This window comes from Neopsephotus bourkii, unplaced genomic scaffold (genome assembly GCF_033783945.1).
Source record: "Neopsephotus bourkii isolate Nb327-2 ecotype Australia unplaced genomic scaffold, CSIRO-AGI_Nbou_v1 NB_1780, whole genome shotgun sequence".
Taxonomy (NCBI): Eukaryota; Metazoa; Chordata; class Aves; order Psittaciformes; family Psittacidae; genus Neopsephotus; species Neopsephotus bourkii.
Window position 1 is genome coordinate 719,885 of NW_026902254.1, and position 27,113 is coordinate 746,997.

The 27,113-nt window shown below is 37.6% G+C and overlaps 2 protein-coding genes across 11 annotated transcripts in view; both read left to right on the plus strand.

The window, feature by feature from the left end:
- The window catches only part of JAKMIP1 (janus kinase and microtubule interacting protein 1), a 135,479-nt gene extending 114,154 nt beyond the window's left edge, over positions 1–21,325 (plus strand). For 7 of the 8 annotated variants that reach the window (XM_061379895.1, XM_061379896.1, XM_061379894.1 and 4 more), the window contains 4 exons: positions 758–961; positions 16,069–16,134; positions 18,883–18,927; positions 21,228–21,325. In XM_061379895.1, the coding sequence (XP_061235879.1) occupies positions 758–961; positions 16,069–16,134; positions 18,883–18,927; positions 21,228–21,260 (348 nt within the window). In that variant the 3' untranslated portion in view covers positions 21,261–21,325. The remainder of the gene's footprint in view (positions 1–757; positions 962–16,068; positions 16,135–18,882; positions 18,928–21,227) is intronic. The other variant, XM_061379897.1, reaches the window with a different exon arrangement.
- Positions 21,326–22,640: 1,315 nt separating this feature from the next.
- CUNH4orf50 (chromosome unknown C4orf50 homolog) overlaps positions 22,641–27,113 on the plus strand; it is an 81,837-nt gene continuing 77,364 nt past the window's right edge. For 2 of the 3 annotated variants that reach the window (XM_061379883.1, XM_061379882.1), the window contains exons 1-3: positions 22,641–23,328; positions 24,013–24,164; positions 26,250–26,388. In XM_061379883.1, coding sequence (XP_061235867.1) covers positions 26,251–26,388 — 138 coding nt within the window. In that variant the 5' untranslated portion in view covers positions 22,641–23,328; positions 24,013–24,164; position 26,250. Of the gene's footprint in view, positions 23,329–24,012; positions 24,165–26,229; positions 26,389–27,113 lie in introns of all 3 variants that reach the window. The other variant, XM_061379880.1, reaches the window with a different exon arrangement.

Consider the following 27,113-nt stretch of genomic DNA (forward strand, 5'->3'; position numbering starts at 1 on the left):
ATCCAAGTATTGTCAGTCTGGATGCTGTTTTTTTAATAGCATCATACTAACCCAAATAATCAGGAATCACTGCCATGATACCTTTCTTCTTTTACTCTTGGGAATACAGTTCTCCATGCAGATGTGAAGTTCTCCTGTGCTCTCTGCTTTGCAAGTACTGCTGTTTTGGTCAGTGCACGAGAATCTAGTTAGCAATCTGACAAATGGCAAGAGACTGATGAGGGATTAGTGCTCCTCTCTTCATTGCTGATGGCAACTTGGAACTAAGCCAGTCACGTAGACGTTGAGCAATGGATGACAGGATAGTAGAGCCAGAGAGAAGGAGACAATAAGATTTCTGTTTGTCACAGTTCTCCCCGAGGGCTTTATATTTTACAGGATAGCTTAACAATTCAGTTGCAGTTGAAGGAAATCTGTTAGTTTGCATTAATTTTGTAATGTTCTGTATCAGTAGTTGGGGTTTTATCAGGTATTGAATGCAGACCTGTCATCTCATTCTTTCTTAAATAATAGAAATCAATCATTTACTGGAATGGGAAGCATCACCGGGGTGTAAATCAGTGCTGGGAAGCTACATGCACTCTTTGTGGAATGCTCCTCACTGCTCACAACTGCTGCTTTCTGTCTACCTGTCTGTGTCTGTCCTTCCCTCCTGCCTAAGGCTTCACTTGCTAGCCTTCTCCTCTAGCTGTTGGTGGGTCATTTGCTTGCTGGATTCAAATGGCAGCCTGTCTGTATGTGATTTGGGTTGCATTAGAAAATCCAGGAGCTGGAAGCCACGCTGTATAATGCCCTGCAGCAGGATCCAGGAAGGTGGGCAAGCGAGTCGCTGACTGAAGCCCAGAGGGAGGATTTGCGAGCTGCAGTGGAGAAGGTGCGGCGGCAGATCCTGAGGCAGAGCCGTGAGTTTGACAGCCAGATCTTGCACGAACGAATGGAGCTGCTGCAGCAGGCACAGCAGGTAATCCCGGTTCTCTCTATATCCCCTTGTTGGTGTTACCTCTGTGGTTGCCACCACTACCCATTCAACAGCATCGCTTCACCCTCACCTTGTTGAGTTATGCTTAGTCTATTTGTATTGCTCCCGTGTCAAGGAGATGAGGACCCGGCTGCGCTGGGCATGGAACACAAAATGAGTCACTGTCTCACTGCAAGGTCCTGTTGCACCATCTGTTTCATGTGTGTACAACCACACAGTCTTCCACAGGACTCCAAAGGGAGCTTATTGCAAATTTAAGGCTTAAATTAGAAAAAGACAAATGGAACATTGTAAGAGTGTGAAAAGGTATGAAAAGAGGAAATGCAGGAGCAACAGATACAGGAGTCCAGGTTTTTCATCCCTCCCACTCCCCTTTACTTCTTTTAGCTAGTTATGAAATCTTTTATACAAAAAACCAAAAAACTACACCCCCCCCAAATAAAACCCCAAACAAACCAGGAAGTTTTTTTAAAAAAGGCCATTGACAAACCTTCCCGTGTTTAAATTAGTTCAGAAAAGCCTTGTTTGTCTAAATCACTTTCTTAAGGACAAATATTGGCAACCTGAAGTAAGGCAAGGTCCTGGCCTATGGAAGAGTGGTAATTATTTACCATTGGTAGGATTGCTAGTTTTTCTGTGCAAATATTCTTGGAAAGAAGAGTGTTGCATTTCTCAGGGTGTTAATTATTCCAGTCAGAAACATTGTTCCTAAGGATTTTGGTTCCTCTTTACAGCAACCTCTGGAAGCTGCACCCTCGTAGTAAAGAATTTCTTCCTTATATCTAATCTAAATCTACCCTTTTTCAGTTTAAAGCTATTACCCCTTGTATTAACCCCCTCACTAAACAACCTTGTAAAAAAAAAAATCTCTCCAGCTTTTTTATCTGCTTGTGGTACCAGTGTTAGAGTTGTGTTCTGACTTCATTCAGGTCTCCTTTCTCTATTCCTTCACTATGTTCCCCTGGTTTAGAACACATAACACTGAGGTCAGGACATGAATTCTTTTAATGGGTATCAGATAAGCAATGGTGAAGAGAAAGCTGGAGAGAAAGCTGGTAGACACCAGCTGTTGTTAAAAATGTCAGAGGGGGAGAGTAAATATATGCAATTTGTTAAATAAAGATGGAGCCAGAAGTTATTAGCTTACTGTTATTAGTGTAGCTGAAAATTAGTGAGAATGGGTTTTTGTTGCTAGTCTCTTAAGCAGTCCAATTTGCTAGCCAGACTGTTGGTGTTTTGTTCAGAACAATAACGCTGTAATTTTCAGTGACATTTAATGGGTATGAATGATGATGCATATTGCCTCATGCCTGTACATCTAAATAATAGACATTTTCAGTTTTTTACATCAGACTATATACAGTTTGGTCCTTTGCTTCCACCACACATAAAGCTTGACACTGTTTGGCTAGGACCTTTTTGCGACCCTTGTTGGAGTGCATTTTTGGGAGACACCTGTGCAGTTGGACTCACATAGGAAGGAAAACAAGGCGTAGATTTGTGGAGTGAAAAGGTTGTTCCTGAGGACTCAAAATCAATACTATGCACATATCAGGAGTGTAATCTGGACTGTGTTTCGTTTGGTCTTGGTGGACTGCTCCCTATCAGAGCAGTTTAGGTGCACATCTGGAGGACATCTTCAGTTTGAGACCAGTTCATGTATTCACAGATCGTTCCACATCATAAAGTTAAATATGACGAGTGTGGAAGAAAACTTCACTCCTTCCCTAAACAAAAATGTCACTATAAAGGTAGCCTCATTAGCCTAGGATGTTTATGTACCTGTCTCCAAATATATTTTATAGTTTGTCATTAGAGTTTTATATTGTGCCCATCTCATTAGACATGCCAATGTTACAGCCCTGCAGGACACATTAAATGGAATTCTACTGTTTAAAAAGGAGCTAAGCATTTTAGTAATCTATTTTTAACCCCCTGTAGTAGACAATAGAAAACCAAACCCCAGTGGCCAAAGATGCCAGTTAATTTGCCTGGGATGTGGGAGACTGCATTTGAAATGTTTTCTCAGTTTCTTCTCAGTTGTGATTTCTTGAAGGCTGTATTTGTGGGTTGTTATGGGGCCAGTGGTCAACATTTAACCTAATAGTTGTATGCAAATGTGTATGCCTTAAAAACAAGCAAGCAGGAAACCCTAGCATGGATCATAGCGTCACAGGACTAACTCTCATAGGATTACGTTCATCCACACTGGTTGAAGACAGAAGCTGAATGCTACACAAATGAAGCCATAGTTGTGTTGGGAGAATCCTAACATATGGATGAAGCTGTTCTAAATAGACTACATCCATAGACACTGTATCAAATTAATTCTTAACCTCTGCCACCAGAGGTTTTGCTGGCATTGTAACATTAGGAAAGACCCATTACACTTTATTCTGGCAAAACTGTAATCTAGACCTGGACATATCTGTACAGTCTGCATTGCCTTTAGAGTCAGCACCACCCTTCTTACTCTCTATAGTGAAGGTTACAGAGAATGATGATGCCTGATGGACCTGCCAGACTTAATAGAGAATGTCTTTGCTGCAAACAGTCTCAAACTTCCCATGAAGCAGAAACCATATATTAAAGACTGCAAATTCTCTGAAATTCTTAAAGATTGATGACTTTTTGGTCACTTCCAGAAGACGTGGGTTTTTGCATCTATTACCGTCTGGTAAGGTAGTCTGCCTGATAAAAGGACTCCAAAAGAACAATTCTGCTTATCCTAGCAGGCTGGCTACATCCTTCTCTGAGTCAGAGTTTCTGTGTCAGACATACAGAAGGAGGGTCCAAGAAAATCTGACTATGAAGAAGGAGTTCTCTCCTTCCGCATATAAATGATCCTTGATGATACTGCAGGATGCAGATTGGCAAGACATGGTAAACACTACAGGTAGGTCTTCAGGGTTTCATTATTGGTGAACTGCTTTGTGCAGGGACTTTGAGGATTTAGCCTGGGAGATGCTGGTTTTCCAAAGCTGGTGGATTGTACTGTCTGAAAGAGACAGGGATGTGCACAATAGAGTGGGTAAACTGTTGTCCATATGTGAGTCTATGCTGCTTTATGTGTTCTGCTTTGTCTGGATATAAAGCCCTAATTCTTAACCACTGGGTATTAACTTTGTTCCAGCAAAATAAATATAATTCGGGATGTTAGCCCCTGTTTTACATTGGTAGGTCTGTTCATCTTGGCAACATATAGCCCCTCATTATTATTGTTTGTTAAACTAATATAATGGAACCTAAAAGTGGAACTACCCACGTATACCCATTGTGTATTAAGGAAAACAGGCCTCTGTGGATCCAAATTAGGCAGACTGTGTGAATAGATCTGCTTGCTAAGACATACAAACTTTTATCAAACACAAAGTGCAGCATGCAGGTCTGGGGCACAAATCCTCAGCTGAAGCTTATTGGTAGTATTGGTAATATTGGTAATGTTATTGGCTTTACACCATCCTCTATTAGAGGAGGCAAAATATGTTAATTAAAAATCTGTCATGAGCAGCTTGTGATATTTGCTTCTAGGCATAGGGTGTGTGCAGTTCAACTGCCATTCTTGCATAAACTGCCATCAAAAATGTCTCGCTGTACTGCACACTTATTATGAGCCTTTGTAAATCAGTGTCTGATTTATTTTTAGAGGGACTTCATTTAAAAGTAACATTCATGCTTTAGTCAATGCAGAAGCATGACTTCTGTGCATTTTAGAAAATCATTACTAGCAGGTACTGTTAAGGAGGTTAATTTCAGATATATTGTCTGTATATATAATAAGCTAAGCCATTTCTAAAGAGAAAAAATTATGTTGGTGTAGCTCTAAAACCATCTCTGAGAAAAAACACTTTAAATGAAGCAATACAGCATGTTTCTGAAGTAGTGATGTTAACTCCTTAATTAAGCAAACTGAAGAAAACCAAACCACACCTTCTCCCCCCCCCAAAAAAAAATCAAAAACCAAACCCAAAACAAAAAAGACCAGATGCCCTCTCAAAAAACAACACAAAAAATCCACACAGTATCCTGGTTTGATTGCCTTAAAAAGATATTGTAATTATGTTATCGGCTAAAATAAGTAAATATTTGAAGGTCAAATTATACTTTATATAAACCTAGTAAGATCTAGCTTGAAATATATTCCTGTTGATTTGACTGTAGCTATTTCTGCAGTAAGAAACTGTGGAAAGTCATCAGAACAAGGCTTTAAATTAGGATAAATTAACTCAAGTTGCACTGTTTAGAAGTATTCACATGTGAAGGAAATTTATAATAGAAATAGACTTTATTCTGATTTTAATTGAAGTTATTTTAAACAGAAAGAGAAGCTAGAAAATCCTCGAAGGACAGCAGATTGACACATGCTCATTTCCAAAAATGGCTGCTGCCAGTCAGAAGGGGTGTAAGAGACAGATTTTATTAAAGGAATCCAATAATTACCCAGAGTAACATTAACTTGTATGAAGTTGTAAGAAAAAGGAAATAGAAAAGATCAGTTAGTTCATTGTGTCATCAAAAACTGTGAAACTTTTATTTCCTCTGAGTTGCACTATGGTACTGCACTAAGCTGGGGGTGTTTTATACTAATGAATTAGAGTGTTCCTGAGTGGAGTTGTTTTGCAGGGTAAAACAAATTATCACTTCAGTTCTAGACCTGAATATATCTATCATTGCTGAAAGCAACCAAAAATACACTGAGCTGCTGAAGGCAACTCCAATCCTGAAGAGTTGGAATATAGCTGTAAATATTTTAACTATATTTTCTTTAAACTATAGCACTTGCTCCTATGACCAGGTTGTACTATTCATTGGTAATACAAGCAGAAGTTGCCACTTTATTGGCATGTTTTGCTAGAAGCCAACATAGGACTATCCTTTAGGACAGAACAGGTATAACTCAAAACTGACCTCATATCACTGGCATGGAGAAGGATTCACTTGCATGGAGGAGGATTCACTTGAAATGCAATGCTTCAGGCACTTTTTTCATGGACACCAAGGAGAATTCAGAAGCAGTGATGTCTTTTTTTTCATCCTGAAATGTCAAAATATAAATATAGCTTGAAATTGAGAAACACTGGACTAGTTTCCTTCACTAAGTTTCTTCACTCCATTTTTTTTTTCCCTGACCTGAAGATCCAAGTTCTTACTGCTTAAAGGTCAAACAAGGGTGTGGTGGATGATATAACTCCATGAGTTCTACGTGGTGGCTTATAGGTATGACACCTTGTTCACACTGGGAGAGCAGTTTGTTTACAAAACCGTAGGGTTGAATGTCATCATATCTGTAAGATCATATTGGCTCAGCCATTTAGATATATATTTGCATGTTCTTTTTGTTGTTGGTTTTTGGTTGGTTGTTTTTTTTTTCCCTGAAAATCTTCATTTGAATAAATTAGTTCATTAATACAGTAATAGCCAGTGTGAAGTAGGAAGCTGATGTTTGCCATTTGATATACCACAGATGTTCAGGTAAAGCTTGGATAAATAAAGCAGCTGTTCTGCTCCCCTTTGCTGTGTAATCTATTATGGTTGATGGGCCATCTATTTTTCATCTGACGAGAATTATTTAGGTTTCATGTTTGACTGGGAAGGCTACTGAGAAAAGGAGAAGGAGGATGCTGTGTTTAGTGTGCCTCACTGATAGGCATGAGGAGGTGTTGTCTTAAATTTGTCCTCTTTGGCTCCTCCTTGGCCCATTGCCTTGTGACAGAGAGGACAAATTAAAGACAACACCTCCACTGACATGTTACCTCATGCAGAGAGGCTGGCTTGGTCAAGACCTCACAGCTTTGTCACACCATTTAGAAAGCAGTTAGAAGTATTACTGCTAAGGTTACTTACACAATAATAACTGTGGAAGGTCTCAGATCATTTTACATCCAAATCTATATAGATACGATCTATTTAAATGTATTTGGTTTAAATCCGTAGTGTTAAAATATTAGTAAAGTTCATTCCCAGCTGTTTGTTTGCATAAAACTGGACATGAAGAAGAATACATGGTGCAACTAGTGATTTTATTTTCTTTTTTTTAACTATTAATGTTTGCAATTGAGAAATGTTTCATGCTTTGCTCTTCAACATGTAATAGATTACTGTTGATAATTCATTTTTGTATGCATGAATTGCTTTTAAAGGCATATGATATCATAGATGCTTGTCATCTGTATACATCAAGCACATCATGACTAGGTTAATCATAGTTGACCTGTAGTATTGATTAGTCACGCAGGAGTGGCTATTGAGTATTTCAAGGCATCATTGCTTTGAAATTGATGCTCTAATGACAATATCACAATATACTTCTGTAGTTTCCCACAGATGATATTCATAGCAGATGAGACTTAATTTTAGTCATTTCTATATATTCACCTTACAGTGTTCTGTTATGTATATTTTCTATATATTTATGCTTCAGATCAAACCATGCCTGCTTTGCTAACTTCCTTAGTGATGCTACTCACCTGTATAAGTGATTACAGCAGGACTGGTGTAATAGTACCTACAAAATATCTGAAAGGTCTGTTCCCTTTGTCCTAAACAAGGTACTATTGAGATTGTACCCCAGAGCAGCTATGTGCCTTAAAGTAATATTAGAATCGAGGAAACTTTCATCTGAATTTTGAATGCTGAAATCCTTACATCTGAATTCCTGAATACCCTATGATTCTTAGGCCAGTAGGAGCTGAGGAAAGGTAAATCTAAAAGAGAAGGTGTTGTGAAGTTTGTTTCAGAAGTGAGGATTAAATGTGTCTTCATACGTACAATTCATACTTATGTCATAAGTATTATATGGAAATTTGCTATCTAAATATCAGAATGTGAAATAATCTAAATTTAATGCTAAATAAATGGACATGATGCTTTTTTATTCTTTCCTGATTATGAGTCTAGGTTGTCACAGAGTCAATTTTAAAATGCTAAATTTGTTTTGCCTTCTGAGATTACACGGACTGAGAATTCTGGGTAGATATGTCTAATAGGCTTTAATTAGTTTTTCCCCCAAATGAAAAACAATAGGACGGTTGATATTGTGTTAGATATCAATGTATGATATAGTTTTACTATGGCATAAATTAAAAGACTCATAGTGGTGAAAGGAAATCAACCTTACTAGTAAATATTAATCCTAGTTAAGATAAATGTATTTATGAAATTCACTGTTTTACTAATAAGAAATATGTGATTGAATACGTATGCTGAAAAATGCATCAGTGCACCTGCCAAAATGTTCGTTCTCCTCAGAAAGGCAAATAAACAAACTACAAATGCATAATAAAGATTAACAAGAACATTTCTTCTACTTCAGTAACTATTAATTGGATTATAATGTTTGAGACCATGAACACAGAAAGGAATGAAATTTTTACCTGCTATGTAAAGAAAGACCTTGGTAAGAATCAGAGAGGTACAATGTATCCAAAATGATCTATTATTATTATATTCAACTGGCTGAAATTTATACTAAGTTTTTATTCATAAACTAAAACAAGATGGCAAAAAAAAAAAGTAGCTTGAGCTAATGCTGTTACAGTGTGCTTGCTTCCTTCTTTATGACCATTATGCAAAATCCACTCTAGGAATATGGGTCTAAAGGGAACATTTATATTCCTGAATCCACACCCCCTACAGTAGCAAATCCAACAGCGTGAGTAAATGTATGTGGCCGTTACCTATGCAAGTTGTATCATAAACACAGTTGTGGTTTTAAACAGCTGTTAAAATGCATTAGATTAAAACAGAAATCAAGGAGATAGTATGTTTTCACTAAGGATTTTATCCATCAGGTTAGTGATTTTAATAGCTAAAGGCATATTCATCTTTGCTTAAATTTATACGGGTAACATAGTTATACTGTTCACATTATTAAAGATCTTACCTGAAGATTGAAAATATAGGTCATTTCTGATATAGTCCATCCATGGTGCCTATCCTGTGAGTGTACATCAACCTGAATCATTCCAACATTTGAGAGCTGAGGCTCTAAGCAGCTTAGCAAATCCTTCTTTGTCTGCTTTGTGCTAAAATTATCAAATTGTTTTCTTGGATTTGCTGATGAATGTAAATCCAATAAGAGAGTGTCACAAGAACTATTAAGGTGATTTCTAAACCTCCTGATTAGTATACCCTTGTGCTTTCACAAGTATAGTAGCATGGCAAGGTACGTATTTTGCTGCCAGATAAATGTATGTTTTTGATGATGTTGTCAGTAAAACAGTATGTTTGTTGAGATAGGTTCTTACACACTTATATAGGAAACAAAAACATCAGTTCTGCAGTTTGACGCCTACATGAAGCATAATGTGGTCACTGTTGTCTGAAAGATGAAATGTGTCACAGAAGTCTCTTTCCTGGTAGCATTTTCCCTGTTTGGCAAATCTCCTTGATGATTTGAAGCCATCCAAGATGTTGTCTCAGGTCTGAATAACTGACTAATGCTGTGAATGAATTGGAGAAGACATAGAAGAAGAATGAGAGACATAAGAAGAATTGGAGAAGAAGGCTTGGAAGAAGTCCACTTTGTCTAGCCTGTACCACTATCCAATAAGTAGAAAACACTGAGATTCTTGGAATCTGTGTTTGCTGCTAAAAACGTAGCTGGCGGATTGGGTTGAAACCCTGGAATTTGTGTAAGGAGGCATGTAATTGTAGAGCGATATCAGAATTTGAGGTATCATGAAAGAAAAACTAAAACAAATGAGGAAGTATGCACATTTTGGTTGTTTGTTAGAGGAAATTTGGGCCTAGCATCTTAGAGTAGTAGAGCATTTCATTACATACTATAGCAATATTTTTCTTTACAGTGCTGAAATTCCTCCCATGACAAGCTCTCAAAATGATGACAAATCATTACTGGGCTGATTTATTGCCTCCAGCAGACAAATTATAGCTCTGAGACTGCAATCCAGGGCTCACTGAGCTCAGCATAAGGATTTCCATTTATTTCAGTGCTCCTTTACAATGGGCACTGTATTCACAGAAATGGCATTTAATGTAGATGGGTTTCTATTATAACACAAGCTGTGCACACATGCTTCATGAGGACTGTGTGGAAATGCAATTAACTTTTTTCTTTAATAGAGCAATATTTTTTGCTTTGGTTAGCCATTCAATAATGTCAAGCAATGGAAGTATAGAGCCATTGTTTCTACTATCAGGTTCATTATTTGTATGTCTTTGCTCTGTAATACAAGCTGAGTTTTCTAAGCCTGTGTGACTGCAAATTCTCTGTTAGTGAAAGTAGTGTAATAGTCCCATGCATGCACCCATTGGCATGCTATTTGCATTTCACCTAAAACTTGATTCTGCAGACGTCCCAGATGTGGCTTGCAACCTTGAGGTTGCAGTATAGCCACAGGAGCCAGACCATGCTAAAAATTACAGACATTTCTCTTTTGAAATCAGTACCTAGTTAGTTCTCCACTAGCAGTGCATTAATATAATTCCTGACCTCTGATTTGAATGATCTGCAAGGAGCCCATTACTTTTAATTCAGTTTTAAAAGCTGTATGGTCCCTTTATTTGCATCTTTGTACAAGGGAGTCGTAACAATAATGAATTTGCATTTCTGGTTATCTAACATTCTGCTGAGTTTGGATGCATTTGGAAAACAAAAATCATTAGGGAAATTATCCAGCTGTCAGGAAAACTGAGCTGTAGATGCAGAGACACCTGCATTGGTCCCACATGGACCAGCTAAGGCAGCATACTACTATAAAGCAATTCTTCATGCAAACTGAGATACTCCCCCTGTGGAGAAAGATCAAAACTGCTGGGAGTAATGTGTAGCCCCATCTTGGTGTTTTAGCCCTCTGCTACTTAAGAAAGCAAGAGGTGTATTCGTTTCTCTACCAGTACTGGAAGATACACATTAAAGGCACTTGCCATCCAGGTTTGCCAAGGAGAAGTAATTGCTTAAGTGAATAATTGAACTATCTCCCAGAAAAATGAACTTTCCATCATAAGGTGAAAGGGAACAAGGATTATGAGCACTTGCAAGGCCTCTTCCATACATTAGTTATCTTCTGCTGAGAAAAATGTATAACTTCCATCTTTTGGGCAATTTGACAGCCCTCTGAGCATTGGAGATTGAAGAGGAGGGGTGGTATATGATCACTGCAGTTAGTGAACATATAATTTATACAATTGGAAGTGTCTGATGGTAAACTTCCTTTTACAGCTCTGTTAGATAATGTCACTCATAATGCCATATTAGGTGTTCTTTAGCAGACTTTCAGTCGTATGCTTGTCTTCTCACTATAGGCTTCCAAAGCAAATGTATGCTTTAGCTGCCTGAATTTTCTGGTTGTTCTCTCTCTTATCTAATTGTTAGCATTTTTAGGCTGTCCATCAGGGTTATAGCTGTATCACCTGCCTATGTATGTATAATATATACATAACCGATAGTAAGAAAAATTGTATAATGGGACTTAAAAGTCTGTTCAAATTGCAGTTAGGTAATGAGTAAGGCATATGTTGTACATCTTTAGCATCTTTGTTCTGTAGCTGTCTGGAAATGCAGATGGATTTCAGAGCTGAGCCTTGCTCCTGACAGAGCTGAAGCTGCTGTTCCAGGGGTAGCTTGGCCAGCAGAGCCATCTGCTGTCAACTCAGTACAGCAGTATGGCCCTTCTGGCCCCTGCTGCTTTCCACTTGTTTGTAAGCACTTACTCAGAAGTGGCAGCAAATTCGTTGCTAGAGGAAGGATGCTTCATCAAGTAGTTGCCTGCCATACTGAAATGGATGCTTGTCCAACTCTGGAGAGCTCTGTGCAGGTGGAGGTAGTAACAGGGAGTATTCACAAATACACCACCAATCATCTAGAAGTTTCATGAGATTCTATTTGTTATCGTAATAAAATTAGTAACAAATTAGTATTCATGGTTTTGGCAGGTTGGTTTGGAATGCAGGAGAGGTGGACAGTATTAAGAATCCATGTCCGTAATGTTTGTGCTCTTCTCTTTCATGGTTCCAGTCTCATTGCACTATTTTTGCTTCCCTGTGGCTCTTTGTTTGCCTACAGTAACTCTTTTGTGTAGCCTCATGATTTGATAGCACATTGTTATTCTCATGAATCCTTCCAGTCCTGAAAAGGTACACCCATGTGACTGAGGGGCAGCTATTAACCATAGGAGCACAGGAACGACTAGAACCCAACAGAGCACTGCTCTATTTTGTCCCTAATCCTTGCCCAGTGCTAGGGGTTTTAAAGGAAACATAAACACTGTGCTGGTTTTAGGTTATCTAGCCATATCTCCTAGCCCTTCCTTTTTAAAAACAGAATAAGCAAAAGAGCAGCCTGTGGCTTTCTTCCCAACTGAGACTTCTCAAAGTTTTGAGAGCAAGATACAATAGATTTTGTTGCTTCCTTGCATAGTTTTTGTGCAGTTAAAAACGCGCTAGATTTACCCTGCATGGCTACTGTGAGCCATGTCAAGGATAGAGCTGAATGCATTTTTTACAGCACAACTGTTATGACTTTAGATGGCATAGTAAGAAAAGCTAGACCTAGTGATTGTCAATTTATGCCTCAAAGCATGACAGGTGGTGGAATTTCTTGATAACAATGAAGTAGTTCTGTGTGATTTGTTGTCACAATTGTGCTTTTGCAAACATAAACAAATCAGAATTCACATCTTATCAAGTGTTGGAAACCTGAGAGTGAGTCCACAGCTTCTTGATTGCTAATTATTGTAAACAGAAGAAAACATAGATGAAGATCTAAGTACTTATAGTGAATCTCAAGCAATCCTGCCTTTGGTCTTAATTAGCATGTGTAATTTTTTTGTAACTTTTTTTTGTAGCCTTTGGCTGAGGAACATTTCTTGCTATTTCTAGAAGATTCCTTTTTTGTTACAGCCAGGATTGCTGCTTGTAGCTTACATCTATTTTTTAAAGTCATATTTTTTTTAATTATCTTTGTATGATAAGGATGATCATAGAATCATAGAATAATTGGGTTGGAAAGGACCTTAAGATCACCTAGCTCCAACCCCACTACCACAGGCAGGAATGCTTCACACTAGACCATGTCCCCCAAGGCTCTGTCCAGCCTGGCCTTGAACACTGCCAGGGATGGAGCATACTTAGGTTCCTAACCCCAATGCTATTCCAGTGCCTCACCACAATGCTGTAAAAGCATCTAGGTACAATGGAGGAGAATAATTCTTTTTCTGTTAAACACCATATGCAGATGTAAATCTGCCTTTTTCTTTTTTTTTCTTCGTGCCAGTATATTGCATATATACATTTATATTTAAGGCAATCTCTGTGGTTAAATGAAAATAAATTAGTTAAGTCAGATTTTTCAGGATATATAATTAGCTGAGCTAGGCTGGTAACCTTCCAGTGCTGACCCTGTGCAATCAGAGGGTGTTGGTGGGAATAGCTAAGACCGCTTTGTCTTCCTGGATAATCCTCCCTACAGTATTGCAGAGGAAATCAAGTAGACAGCTAGAAGTAAACTCCAGTCTTTGATACCTGATGGAAAATTCCAGCAGTTGTGGTTTAGAACAAATTCTGACCTGTTGAGGTTTGAACTCTTAATCTCTGTAGTAAATCTGGTTACAAAACCTTGCTTATTTGCAGCTTAAGTCTTCTGTCATTGTGATTCTCACTCATATAATGGGAATACTAGCTGTTTAAACACTGGTCACCTGGTTATCCTTAGATGGCAAGTCTGGAATAAGTCTACATAGACACACATAAATACATACATACATATATATATATATATAAAAATATCTGCCCTACTGACTATATCCACCCTCTATATATCCTCCTTACTCATATAAATCAAGTTGTTTTGAGGATTTTCTGTCAATTTTTCACTGGTAAGAAATTCAACCTTATGTGTATTCCCTTTCAATTGCTAGGTTGTCTTTGCACTTATGCTGATAATTCAGAAAGTACCTATTTCTTCATCTTAAAACAGTTTCCTAAAACAATTCTCTTTTATCCCACTGAGTTTAACAATTATAACGGTTTATGGGTAGGCATTTGAAAACAGAAGCCTCAGCCTTTTGTTTTTTTGGAACTATTCTGAATAGCTGGAGAGAATAGCTGAACAGCAGTAATCTTGTGAAAAGCTTAACAATTCACAAGGGAGTAATAATATCTCAAATTTTACTTAATTAACAGAATTCCCTCATCTGAAAAATGCTGTCCTATCCTAATTAAGATGTTCTTTTATAAAAGAACTAAAGAATTTTTGCTGTAAGCCCCGAGGTGAGAAAGCCACGAGATGCTTAGGGGCTTTTTTATTTCCCTCTTTTTCTGGAGGTGAGCTTTCAGTAAATATCGAAAAAATATCTCACAAGATAAATCCTGAAGGGGAAAATGGAGTTTCAAAGTATTGTTTCTCTCCACTTATTGCACCATGGCCAAATTTTATCGCAGAGCATAGCACGACACCCAGACAATTGTAGTCTGTCACTCAGATCTGGGATGTGGTTGTAAGTCGGAATCAACATAACTGAAATGAGTGGGAGAGGAACAGGAGTGTAACCTGATGGACCAGAGATCTCAGAGGTGATTACAACTGCCTGCTTTTCATCCCATGGCATTTTACTGTGACTGTAATATTCTGATACATACAGTATGTGAAGATGATTGCTTGAGAGAGAGATTTGGTTTGAGTTGGGAGTAGATGAAGTATAAATCAATTCAAACGTTAACAGAGAAAAAGTGAAATTAATACTGCTGTGCTTGGGGCATTTGTTACTGTCAGCAAAGCTGTGTGCACTGGTGTCACATGAGGGTAATCTGCTTTGTACTTTTGTATTGTCTGGAGAATAATCTTGCAGAATGATACAGTGGAGGTTTTGATTGACTTTTCCTGACTGCATGATATTCAAACCAGTCATTTCAGCAAAATCTTTTGTTTTGAAACAGCAGCAAAAATAACAAAGCTATTGCTTGTGACCTGTTTGCAGTATTTGTAGGGGGGGTAGTATTCCCTAGGCCAAGTGAAGTTCAGGGGTGGATGTACCCCATCTTTGGGGTATCTCCAGTTTAGATTTGCAATCTTCACACCAAACTATGTGGTTCTGAAAAGCAATATGGTCATTGGATCAGCTGCTGCCTTGCTGCAGCTTTTCTGTGCTACTGTGAGCATTTCCCACTATGTAAGATCTTTGAACTGAACGCAGGGAATCAACTGTCAACATCAGTTGATCGCACAGGCTTATGAGTAATTATTGGGTGTTATTTTGAAAGAAATACTCTTGTTGAAATCAATTTTGGAGTAATAAAATAATTTGGGAGTGGTGCAGCAGCTGCTACACCAATTTTATTGGCCTATGCATAGAGATTAGAGTAGATGATTTTTCTTTCAAAGTTCAGGAACTGTTAATAACCTTAACCATTGTAGGCCAGGCAGGGGTCAGGTTGTTAATACTAAGAAAAACTGTTAGTATGAAGTTGCTCCTTGATTCCCAGTGGCTGTTAGTAAGAAGTTTCAGGTTTCTACCTATTAAAAAACATATTTCTGAACCTATTTTATCTGTAACAAGTACAAAAGTGTCATAAAATGAATCTTCTTCATGTAGAAGGGAGGTGGCCCTGGTAAAAGCATGTAGCTGAACCTCTGGTTGATGTCTTGGTGATGAACTAAAAATCATACAGCATAATCATATTGTATAGTGTAACTATACCAGAAGCATAGCTATGTTTTATAGGAAAGGAAAATAGAGAATGGAAATGAAATGTAATAGTAGAATCTGCTGACTGTCTAGGTAAGTAGAAAATTTCTGGCATTTGCAGGGAAAGGAGTGATGTACTTCTAAGAATTTTGGTGCTAACTGGTACTGTTTGAATGTAAGTATTAAAATTATGATTAATGAGTGCTGATGAGTAGACTTCCTGGTGGTAAACATGATGTTCTGTATGTGAAGCTCATTTAAAATGCCATGGTTTCATGGAAACATGGAACAATCCTGCCATGAACCTGCTTAATATAACTGTAAATGAAGCACTATATTAATGGGCATTTGCTCTCTTTAATTTTTAATGTATTTCTTATCTTTTTGATTCATATACTTTTCAAATTAGGTATAATTATGTCTATTTTACTTTTTCTGTTCCAGCGAATTCGGGAACTGGAAGATAAAATAGAACTTCAGAAAAGGCAACTCAAAGAAATTGAGGAAAAGGTAAATAAATGCCTGGGCAATGCCAATTCATTTTCTTTTCCATACTAATTTACTATTTTATGTGGCCTTGATGTTAATAGCTCCTAATAACATGAAACCTGTTTTAAAAGAAGATAAATTTTGGTTTTAAGTAATTGCTGCATGAAATGAAACTCTGTCCCTAATCTGCTCAAATTAGTTGTTACCTGGGTTTTCTACCAAGTGCAGAAAGGAATAAAAAGGTCTGAGCTAGACTAGAAGGGGGAGGATTCGCTGTGTTTTAGATCAGACACAACATAAAGATTTGTCCCTATATGACACAATCATAGAATGGCTAAGGTTGAAAAAAGAGCTTAAGATCTCCTAGTTCTAGCTCCCCTTCCATGGCCAGGGACACCACACACTAAACCAGTTTGCTCAAGGCCCTATCCAATCTGGCCTTGAACACTTGTCCTGTCCTTCTGATAACATTACCTTGCAAAACTTGCAAGAACTGAAAACTAAAACACAGCTAATGAGGTGTATGGGACAAACACCACAAACAAAAAATATTTCTTTAAGATAGAAATGAATTAATTCCAAATTAATACCCTGAACCCAGGGTATATTGTTATATTTCTCCTCTTTTGAAGAAGCTCTGATTGAGGCTTAAGACAGCAAATGTATTTGCGTCACTGTGGTCCCAAGCAAGAGATGGCATGAGGTTCCTGGACTTGGGGGCTCAAGTGATTCCCAGGTCTGTGAAGTTTAGGCTGTTCTGCAGGGCATGGGCTCTCAATGGGGTTTTATCTGAACCCTAGCAAAGTGTTTTAGTTATGTTACTTTTTCTAAACCAGTGCCTAGATTGCAAGATGAATCACATAATCGGTTCATTTTCTCTGGTACAGAGGGGTACTTAATTCTACATGAACCTGCTGTTGGGCTAAGTGCAGAAGTTAGTGGTTTCTTCCTCATTCTTCACTAATCTCACTGTCTCTTCGTCTGCTCTCAGAATTGCCGCAGTCCTCCCTGTGTCACCCTCTGGGGATATAGCACTTCTAGTATCTACTCCAATTTCCTCAGCAGCTTCCTTGGCCCCTTCTGCTCCCATAGTAGCTGTCTCTTCTCTGCTGTACCTCATCCTGTACTTTTTGAGCTGTGATATCCAGCTGGGTTTGTGGAAGAGCCAGGAAAATAGCTATGAAAAGCTGGGCTCTCTGCTGCTCTTGCTAATTGACATTTTAAACTATGCCACCTAGTCCCCTGCTGGCAGCTAGTCTGCCTGCATCCATTGGGAAGGCAGTGATTCCTGTTTCCGCTAGCAGAGAAACACAGCCAGTATCCAACTCTTAAAGGGCTCTTTTACTGCCTTTGCCATTTTCTGCCTCGATCCACTTTTATGCCTGAAGCTGTTCCTGCCTAACAGCCAGTGATGTCTAAGATGCTACAGTTAACTCCTCAAAGCAGAGAAACCTTGAGGGATAACTGATAGCTTTACATGTTAGTTATTGCAAATATTAGTATTTATCCACCTATCCTAAAATATCAAAATCTCTAGATGTTGCTTTTGCCAGAATGTAAGCCCTTACTTCATTACCATTACAGTTTACAGAGTAAGTAGTGGATTAGACAGACTGCTAATTTTGAAAATGGAAGTTAGCATTATCTGTGCTGGCTCGTCAGTTGAATGGAGAGATAAAAGTATTGGAAAAGAAACAGCTTAATCACAAGCTTAGCAGATAGCTAGTAATGAGTTAAAATGATTAATATCCTCTTTGCCTTAATGTTACACTGGCAGGAGACTTCCAAAAAGCTTCATCATTTTCTATTAACCTTCAGGTCCTGGATGGGTGGAGAACTTCATTCTATCTGTATTACATTTGATATTCTTTTTTCCTTGGGGTTAAATCCCATTCTGAATTTGGTTGCCCGAAGGAAGATTGCGTTGACAGAGAATTAATGAATGATGTACTTCTTCATTGTTCTTCTGAAGATTTAATATGTCAGTAGGTGCAGACTGACACCTACATGCTGCTAACACTGGGCACAATAATTTCTTGTGGAGAGAAGTCTTATGCTTTTGAAGGAATGGCAGCATTCATAGCTCAGCCTCATTGTTGGTTATAGCTAAGGGCAATGCACTGCTCAGAGTTACTGTGTCATGAGTATGTTTTTTTTATTTTCCTTTAGGAATGGGTTCTATTTTTAAGTTTTATATAAAATTCAGTGAAATAAGAACATAAGGATGGCTATTTTTACCCTATAAATACTTCAGCGGCCAGCCCTGCTTCTAAAAGGCTTTACAAAAGAATAATGTAAAAATCTCAGTTTTATTCTACTATTTGATACATGAGGAACAAGTGCTGTTTAAACACATCATGCTTTTCTCATAACTGATTCTCTGCCTTACAAGTTGCATTTTGTTTGTGCTCTCAGCCTGGTAAGTCATGTTTCAGGAAAGCTTTCAGGTGTGTAATTATAAGTATTTCCTTAACTGAGTTACAAAGCCAAACCTACTAATTCTGAAGTTACATGATAAACAAATGTTACCTTTCATAAATCTACCTTCAGATACTGAATTTTATACCCCTTTACCCATCTTTAGAGTAAGATCGGTATACTGTATCTCTCTTTTAGATCAACTCAATTAATGTAGATGTAGGACTAACTGCTGTAATGTCACTGGATTTCATATTACATATCTTACATCTTTCTTTCTTTTCTTTTTTTCCTCATTTTCTTTTGATCTTATGTTATAGTTTTTGTTCCTTTTTTTGTTTTTTTCACTAGCATTCATTCTGTGGCCTTGATGACACAACTGAGCCAAGACGTGTGGTTGGTATTCTATATATTTCTTTGTCCTCGATGTTTAATTCTTAGATTTTACCATGTTTTCAGAATTATCTTCATAAGACCCTGAAACTATGAGGGAGGGTGTATTGGTTGTGCTTGCTTGCACAGAGAGGAATAATCACCTATAAAATCCAACTTGGATGCCTTCAGTTACCTTTCTAGACTTCTGCAGAAAGTCATGGGTTTTCAGTGAGAAAGGATTTTGCATTCTAAGATACTGACTGCCCTAAGTGCAGTGGGTGCTTTTCAGTTCTGTAGGGCAGGTATATTTTTTCTGACAATTCAGATATTGCTGTAGGACCCTACCTTCTGTCAGGCCAGATGGAGAGGTGGTGAACATTCTCTGGTTTTCAGTTTTGCTTTTTAGTAGCCCTGTAAGCATCACCACACATGCAGAATAGGAGGGGTTCATTTCACTTCATCAATGTCCTTGAAGCCGTGACATAGTTTAGGAAATAATAACCTGATTCCCCTTTTATATAAGGCATTGTGAAGGTTGCAATGTGATCAACTCTCCCTGTGCCCATGCAACATGGAGAAGTAAGGATAACAAACCTCCATGTCTCTCCTTTCAGACACTACCCTCTTCCCTGGAGCAACGCAAGCTCCACACTGCCTTTCAGTAAGGATCATAACTCAGCAATCTAACCGTTAAAGGGATAAACTATGGTTTAAAACTATTGAATATTTACACAGTGTTTCTGTTGTTGCTGTTGATGTTTTGGTTTGTTTGTTTAAAACTGAAAATACACAAGGTTTTTACCTTTTCAGTTTTTCAAAGTGTTTTTTTCTTTGGAATCTGTTGTGAATTATGTTCATGGAATCACTTTATAGTAGAAAATGTGGTTAATTGACTCCTTTGAAACTGCAGTCAAGTACTGTGTGATAAGAAGCATGATGACAATAGTTATCAAGAAAAGCTATTCTATTTACCTTACATTAAGCTTGAAACAGTATTTTCTTCTGCCTAGATCACAAGTACTGTTGAGAAATCAGACCTGTATTATCATGGTCTCTTTTGGGGTTTCATCCAGATCCCAGTACATTCATTTATCATCTTTCTGTAGATGGTCTTGGGAACTAGCTGTGGTTGTTCTAGTGTCTCTGCATGCATTTTATATTTTGCAATAAAATGATGATAGATGCAGATGGGTGAGATGTAATCCAAGGGTATTAATGTTTTGTTACAGGTTCAGTAGATTTCTTTGGGTTGCTAGATGGGTGTTGAAAAATCCCTAAAATTGAGCAATATTTTTAACTGCGTTTTGAGCATTCTTTTTTGAAATTTTCTTCATTTTTTCAAAAATTGAACACATGCTTGTAGAGATGCATTTGAAGAAAAGAGAAGCCTTGTGGTTCCCTGTTCACCTTAGCACAGTCTGAATTGAATTTTCTGTTCTGTGGAGTTTGGAAAGGACAGATATAAGTTTGGAAGAGTCATGTTAAAAGGAATCACATGTCTTGGGAGTTTCATCTGTTTTATTTACTCCAATCCCAGTTAGAGGTGCTAACATCTGGATGAATATTTTTTATGTTAAATACTGTAAAAAGGGTATTGGTCAAGTTTAGAGACACCTTACAAACATTCTATAACCTTAGTGAGAACACCAGCATTTATCAAATTCCATTTAAAATACTTCAAAATAAAAAGAGTTCAAGGTTTAGGACTGATCTATAGCGTTTTGTACTGATATAGCTGATAGTATTAAAGGTCTGCTTTAGTGAGGAAAATAAAACCAAAACCTTTTCAAGTATAGTTAGTCTCCAGAAAATATGTTGTGTTGCTATAAGCCGCTATTCTTCCTGTTAACAGTAGCCATTTAAGCAGTTAAATTCAAGGTTCACGACAAGAATTTTGGGGCGGTAGCACAGCGGTAATGACTGTGTAGTCACATAGTGACTCAACTCTCATATTTCTAGGAGTGCACGTTGTATTGTGCTGCTAATGTAGAGGGTAATTTCCTATAATTCATTTTGCCAGAGATGAATGTGTCTCTGATTAATGTGTCACAGCAAAGCCTATTTTAAGAGACTTAACTCTAGTTGAACTCTGGAACACTGTTCATTACTTCAAGGCAAACCAGGTGATTTACTGATAGTAATTTTGATTCTTGTCATTTTGAAGCTAATAGAAAACTTTTAGAAAGAGATTGTGGTGTCTGTAAATTTAGGGCTGGATGCCAACACTTATTTCTATCTTAATATTTTCTATCTAAAGTTCATCAGACTTTTTATTTTCTTTGTTGTTTTAGTTTTCTGGTTTTTTTTTGTTTTGTATACAGGCTACTAAAAGAACCTATGGAGTGAACAGCTGAGTCCACTTGCAAAAATACAGAAAATATTTATTGAGCAGCTTTAAATTGATGCATTTTTTTCTAAAAACAGTTTGCATAATACTTGAAGCTGCAAAACATTTGAATTTAGAATTAGAGATTTTTAAAAGATCTAGCTTCAAGCTGGAATGATTTGCAAATCAAATAAGGACCAGCACACCATAAACACTGAAAAAAAAATCCAAACAGAATTTACACTCTCACACCAATCAAACACTGGAAAAAATACAAGTGCAATTACTGGCTGCTGTGTGAACTGTTATCTGCCAAATGGTTTTCTTACAGTACTGAGATTTTCGTCTCCATACTGCATGCTTTCAACAAAAGTGGTTTGCATTTCACCCAGGAAACACAGAATCTCGTTTTTAAAATCTATATAAAAAAACTAAGTGTTTGACAATAAGTTCTCTATAGTAAATAGCTGATGGGAAAAAACTGTTCAAAGATGGAAACAAATAGAAATTTGCAACCCTGCAGTGGTAAAAATCATATTAAATTCATACACTGGAAATCAACAGGTGAAGAGATGGGTTTTGGAGAAAGTCAAGATGGACAATTGAAGTAAGGAAACTTTGCAGTGGGTAAGAACTGTGTGGGAGAAATGATTATTTTAATGTTTCTTGAAAATTAAGGCAATGACTTGTAAAGGTAGCACTGGGAGAATGGAAGTTCCCGAGGTCACCTGAGAGATTAGTAAAAAGGAATGCATGATGCACTGTGCTCAGTTATCTCTTCAAGAAGAAAGAGCGGCTTGAAGGAATGGGTGTGTAGGCAAATGTAATAAGCAGAGAAATAGTTGGAAAGGAATATTTGGAAATCATGGCATTGTCCCAGGTGAAACAAAAGAATGTTGACATTAGCCACCGGGAAGCAAAACAGGTACAACCTCAACCAGCAAATGTAGTGGATAAACAAAGACCACCTCAACTGCAAAACAATTTGGGGTGAAGCACAGACTGAAAAAATGAAAGTTGAAAAGAGTTGTTTAAGATGGAGAATGGTTGGAAGATTCAAAAGTTTTAAGCTTATCTTTCAAAGCTTTATCAAGCAAATCATTATTTAAGAAAGGCATAAGGAAGAAATAGATAATTTGATTTCTGGAATGTTGAGGCAAGCTGAAACTATTAAGAGCACAATATGAAAAGTTAACTTTCTCCTCCCTCACATTTTCTTGAAAATGATCTATGCGTTTAAAGGGCTACACAGAAAGCTACAGATAATTCTGCTCCCATGGACGCACAGACTCCAACATGAACATGGAGTGGGATAAGATGGTTATGATAATATATCACATAAAGTAGAAATTATGATTAAAAAAAATAACAAGGTAAATAACAAGGCAACACAAAGCAAGCTGATTTGTCACCGCAACTGAATAGCTCACTCTTGAAGCTGCAGGAATCAGCCCCAAAAGAAGCTGGTTTTCTCAGATCATTTTTAGATGTACTCTTCACAAGGAATCACCAGTCAAGACCATTTACCCGCAGAAGTAGTTGAGGCACTTCACAAGATTAATTCAGTCAGATGCAGCAAACTGTGGCTCGTGTGAGGGTCTGAATAACCCTATTTCCTGGTACAAAGCACAATTTAAACTGGAAACAAGGATCATACAAGAGTTTGGAAAGTCAATCCCTAAAGGAACGCGTTGCCCACAATGTATTGTTCAAAAGAAAAACCAAACATTTACAGAATGCATTTTCAAACAGAGATTTTTCATGTTTTATTTAAAGCATTTAGCAGTGTGATGACAGAAAGTAAAAAAAATTAGGTCTTCACTTCAAAAGGAAGAGTTTGGGCATTAGTCTGAAGAGAAGGACCATGACGGGAGATAAACAGAGCTTGAGATAACCAAATCAGGTACTGATGAAGGAACAGAAACTGGGAATTGTGATTCACTTGGCAAAGAAAAGCTCTTCTCATAGATATAAGTTTGTACATCACTGCTTTGGAAATGAAACTATAAGCACAAACATGGGATGGTCACAGCACATGGCTGCAACGGTAAGCTCACTGCAGAGCCAGGAGATGGTCTTGTTACAAAGCAGAAAAGGTATGTGCAGTTTAGTTTGCTCATTTTTTTATGTGTCACATTGTGATTCACATGTGACAATTTTCTCAATGAAACTGGCTGATTAGAGTGCTGTTTTCCATTACATTCATGATGGTTTTAATTCCACACTGAGCTAGCAGGATTTCTAGTTTTGGAAAACTAGGAATTTTACTAGTCCATTGCATACAGGTATTTGTTACAGAGCTCTTGAAACAATAAAATATGAGATATTTAACCAAAATAAGGGGGGGGGGGGAAATTGTGTGGTCAACATTCTCAATTTTATTAACTCCTCTACTTACTAGAAAATTATCCTCTTTTCAAAACTTTTATGCCTAATTCGTTAATGAATTAGTCTAATTGAATTTTTATGGAGATCTCATGTTGTGAACTGCAACACTCTCCACATGTGCTGCATTACTCTGGGGCTAATGAAATGAGACTCTTTCATAAATAATAAATGTATTCAGAATTGAGAAGGACTGTTTGTTTGATCATCAGAGGCTCAGTCTCTTTTACTCCATGCTTAGACTGCAGTATGTTGAGAACCTAATAATCTGGGTTTGTTTCATCATGGATCCAGGGAGAAAACAAGAATTTTGTTATTGTATTAAGATGCCTAGTAATGAAGGATTTGATATCCTGAATTTCAATGTTAAAATTGATACTTCATGGATTTTCCAGGAATTAGAAGATGCAAGCATACCTGATGAACGAGTACACAGTGCTGGAGAAGAAAATTTGGACCTCCGAATAGAAGAGCTGGAAAAGTCAGAGCAAAAACTGAGAGATGTTTTAGAGGACTACGTGAAGTCAGATTCTGTCCTAAGAAATAGGTAAAGTGTTTTTTTCTGTATTCAAAATTAATGCAATGTACAAATGTACCCTTCCTTTTGCCCCACATACTGGCTGTCAAACGATACTTGCAAAACCAAAAAAAAAAAGGAAAGACTTAATGGGGTTTTAGGATGCTTGATAAGATGCATGTGTGTTTTGTGTAGCTGGTGGAATAGAAATGCAATATTTGAGATTTTAATAATATAACTCACATTTACAGCATGATCTAAAATCTTGTAAATGACCAGACAGATTTCTCAGGATGTTTTATTCTTAAATATTCATGACATATAAATTCTGCTTGAATATTATATTCCTTTCCTTTGAAGTTCAGAGTTAATTTGGAATTTTGCATTGCAAAAAAAGTTTCTTGTTTCAGAAAGCTTCACCTAGTTTAGTATGTTAATATTAAACACAGTAGCTAAAGCTGCCATTAAATATTAATCATGTAGTTGACTAGAATAATAAGATCAAGGTTTAGCTGATCACCAACTGCACTGTTCTAAAGGAAACCTAATCAAAAGTACAGAAAACATAAATGGCATTCAAAATAATTATTTAATTTCTGAATTGTTGTAATTCATCAAGGGATTTGGCCAGAAATATTTTAATAATGGACTTTTTATCAGAATAATAATGAATCTTTTTTGAAATGGAAGCTTTCATAGGAACAAGCCTATTTTAACAAAGGTTTGGGAAAGGGAAGTCAGAAAGAAATTCATTTAAAACCAAAACAAAGCAAGTATGAGAGAACAATTCAAGGATCAGCTGAAACTTGTCTGGGATACATGAAGCCCATTTTTAGGGATCTTGGGTAGCCAGTAGAAGTGAAAGAAATCCTGTGCCTGAAGTTCTGGTGGCTGCAGCACAGACAAATGAGACGAGGAATTACATGGAAGGTAGAATTGTTAGAGAAAACAGAGAATCAGAGTCAGCAGTTGTAACTAGCCAGGGCAGAATGTCGACCTAATATGTGGCCCAGTTTTGCTTGACACCAGTGTTAGGTTATGCCGTGTCTGCAATGGGGAGGAACACATCAGGTTTGCTTTGATACATAAATTGATACTTATTTAATTATGTGTTTTCTATCTTAATCTTGTTGCTTCAAAAAAATTATTATGTGAGTTTTTTAAATGAAGGCAGCATTGTTGTGCTGGGATGGAGGCAGCAGGAAGTTTATGGCAGGTGAGGGCAGTAAAACAAAGAATATAGAAATGAGCAGGTGAGCTGAGTGGAAAACTATTGCAGGTTGAACAAATAAATTCATGGAAAAAGATGAAGCACAGCACAGTCTTTAGGGGCACAGGAGGTGATGTGCACATCTCTGAGATAAGAAAAGGCTCCAGTATCTGCCACAGGGAAAAAAAAAATGGGGAGGCTGAAAAGGGAAGGAAAACCTTAAGGAAAACATGAAGCTTGTTATTGTAAGTTTATTTTAACTATTCCTTATGTGTAGAGGAACCCCAAACATCACACCATATTATCTTACACTACCATTTTAGCAGCAACAGGTGAAATGAACCTTTATTTTGTCAAAATCCAGCTCTGTGGACAGTCATTACAGTTCTGCATTAGAGGTTTCAGTACCCACTGTGAAGTATTTTTCAAGTGAGATGTTTTCTCTTTGGTCACTAGAACACATTTACCTTCATCATAAAATTTGAACATGCTAATTATGAACCTAGAAAAACCCTATACATCAGTACAGGATTGGGTACATGTAGAGACTGAAGTGTTGTGGTTGTCATTATGGTAATTTGTTACTTCATACAGCGTGCCAAGCTTCAGTGAACATTAACCTTATGAATGTGTTTGCATATGGTTTTTGCATTAAGCAAGCAGAGAGAGAATGAACATAGGTGTTGTCTTTATCGGTTTTGAAAGTCTCCAGCATAATGTGCAAACCCCGGCAGATTTGTTAAGAAAAAAGCATCTGTTATTAGTGATCAAGATTTTATTATTTTATTCCTGGAAGAAAAATGGAAAAAATAAAGATAAATTGATGCACTGCTGATGACTGCTTACCCATCTGGAACTGTACTGTGTTGCATTTACTTAGCAAAGATTTTCATTCTCGCTCACAGGATGAAAGAGCTGGAACTATCACACAAAGCGCTTCTTGCGACGATTGATCAACTAAATGTGAAGTTGCACCAGGTCGAAAATGCAAATGTGCGCGTTAAAGGGAAAATAAAACACATTCAGGAGGACCTGATCAACTTGGTGAGGAGGATATTGTTTCAAATAACCTAGTTTAGCTTCTCTTTGGGGTAATAATTTATAAGTCATCTCCAGTTACTTCTCAGTGTTTAAGCAATAGATCGTCTCAGCCTTTCTCTTTTTCTACAACCAGAGGAATCAGAAGAACCTTTTGGTCTTTCTGGCCCCACCTGCCATTTCTCTAATGCTTTTGGCAGACTGTTGTTATTCTTCTCATTCAGACCCTTGATCTTTGAGATATATGCTCCCACTGCCTTCTTTCTCCGCAGAACCCACTCAGTGTACTCCTCCTCTCTAGGTCAGACTTCATCTTTCTAGCCCCATAAGGCTTCTCTTTTCTTTTATTCCCTACCACATGCAATACAACAGCACAACACAACTATCACAGCCTCTTTTCTATATAAAAAGCAGCTGCTCAGCCTGTCATCTGAGCTTTCAATTGCTCACACATCGTCAAGTTGGGCTCCACCTGCTTTGCATCCACTTTAAGCTTCCTGCTTAGCTTGGGTCCCCTTCCAGGTTTCCCAGATTGCTTTGGGTCATATGTTCTTTCCTGTGATGCATTGTCATGTAGGCCACCTCTCTGCAGAGCCCTGCTGGTGCATGCCCTCCTCTGCAGTGCCCCTCACTGGAGCAAACTGACCTGCTCCAATGTTCATTGCCAAGAACATCCCACTGCTGATCGCATGCCCTCTGTTCTGAAATTGTCAGCTCTGCAATGGAAAGTC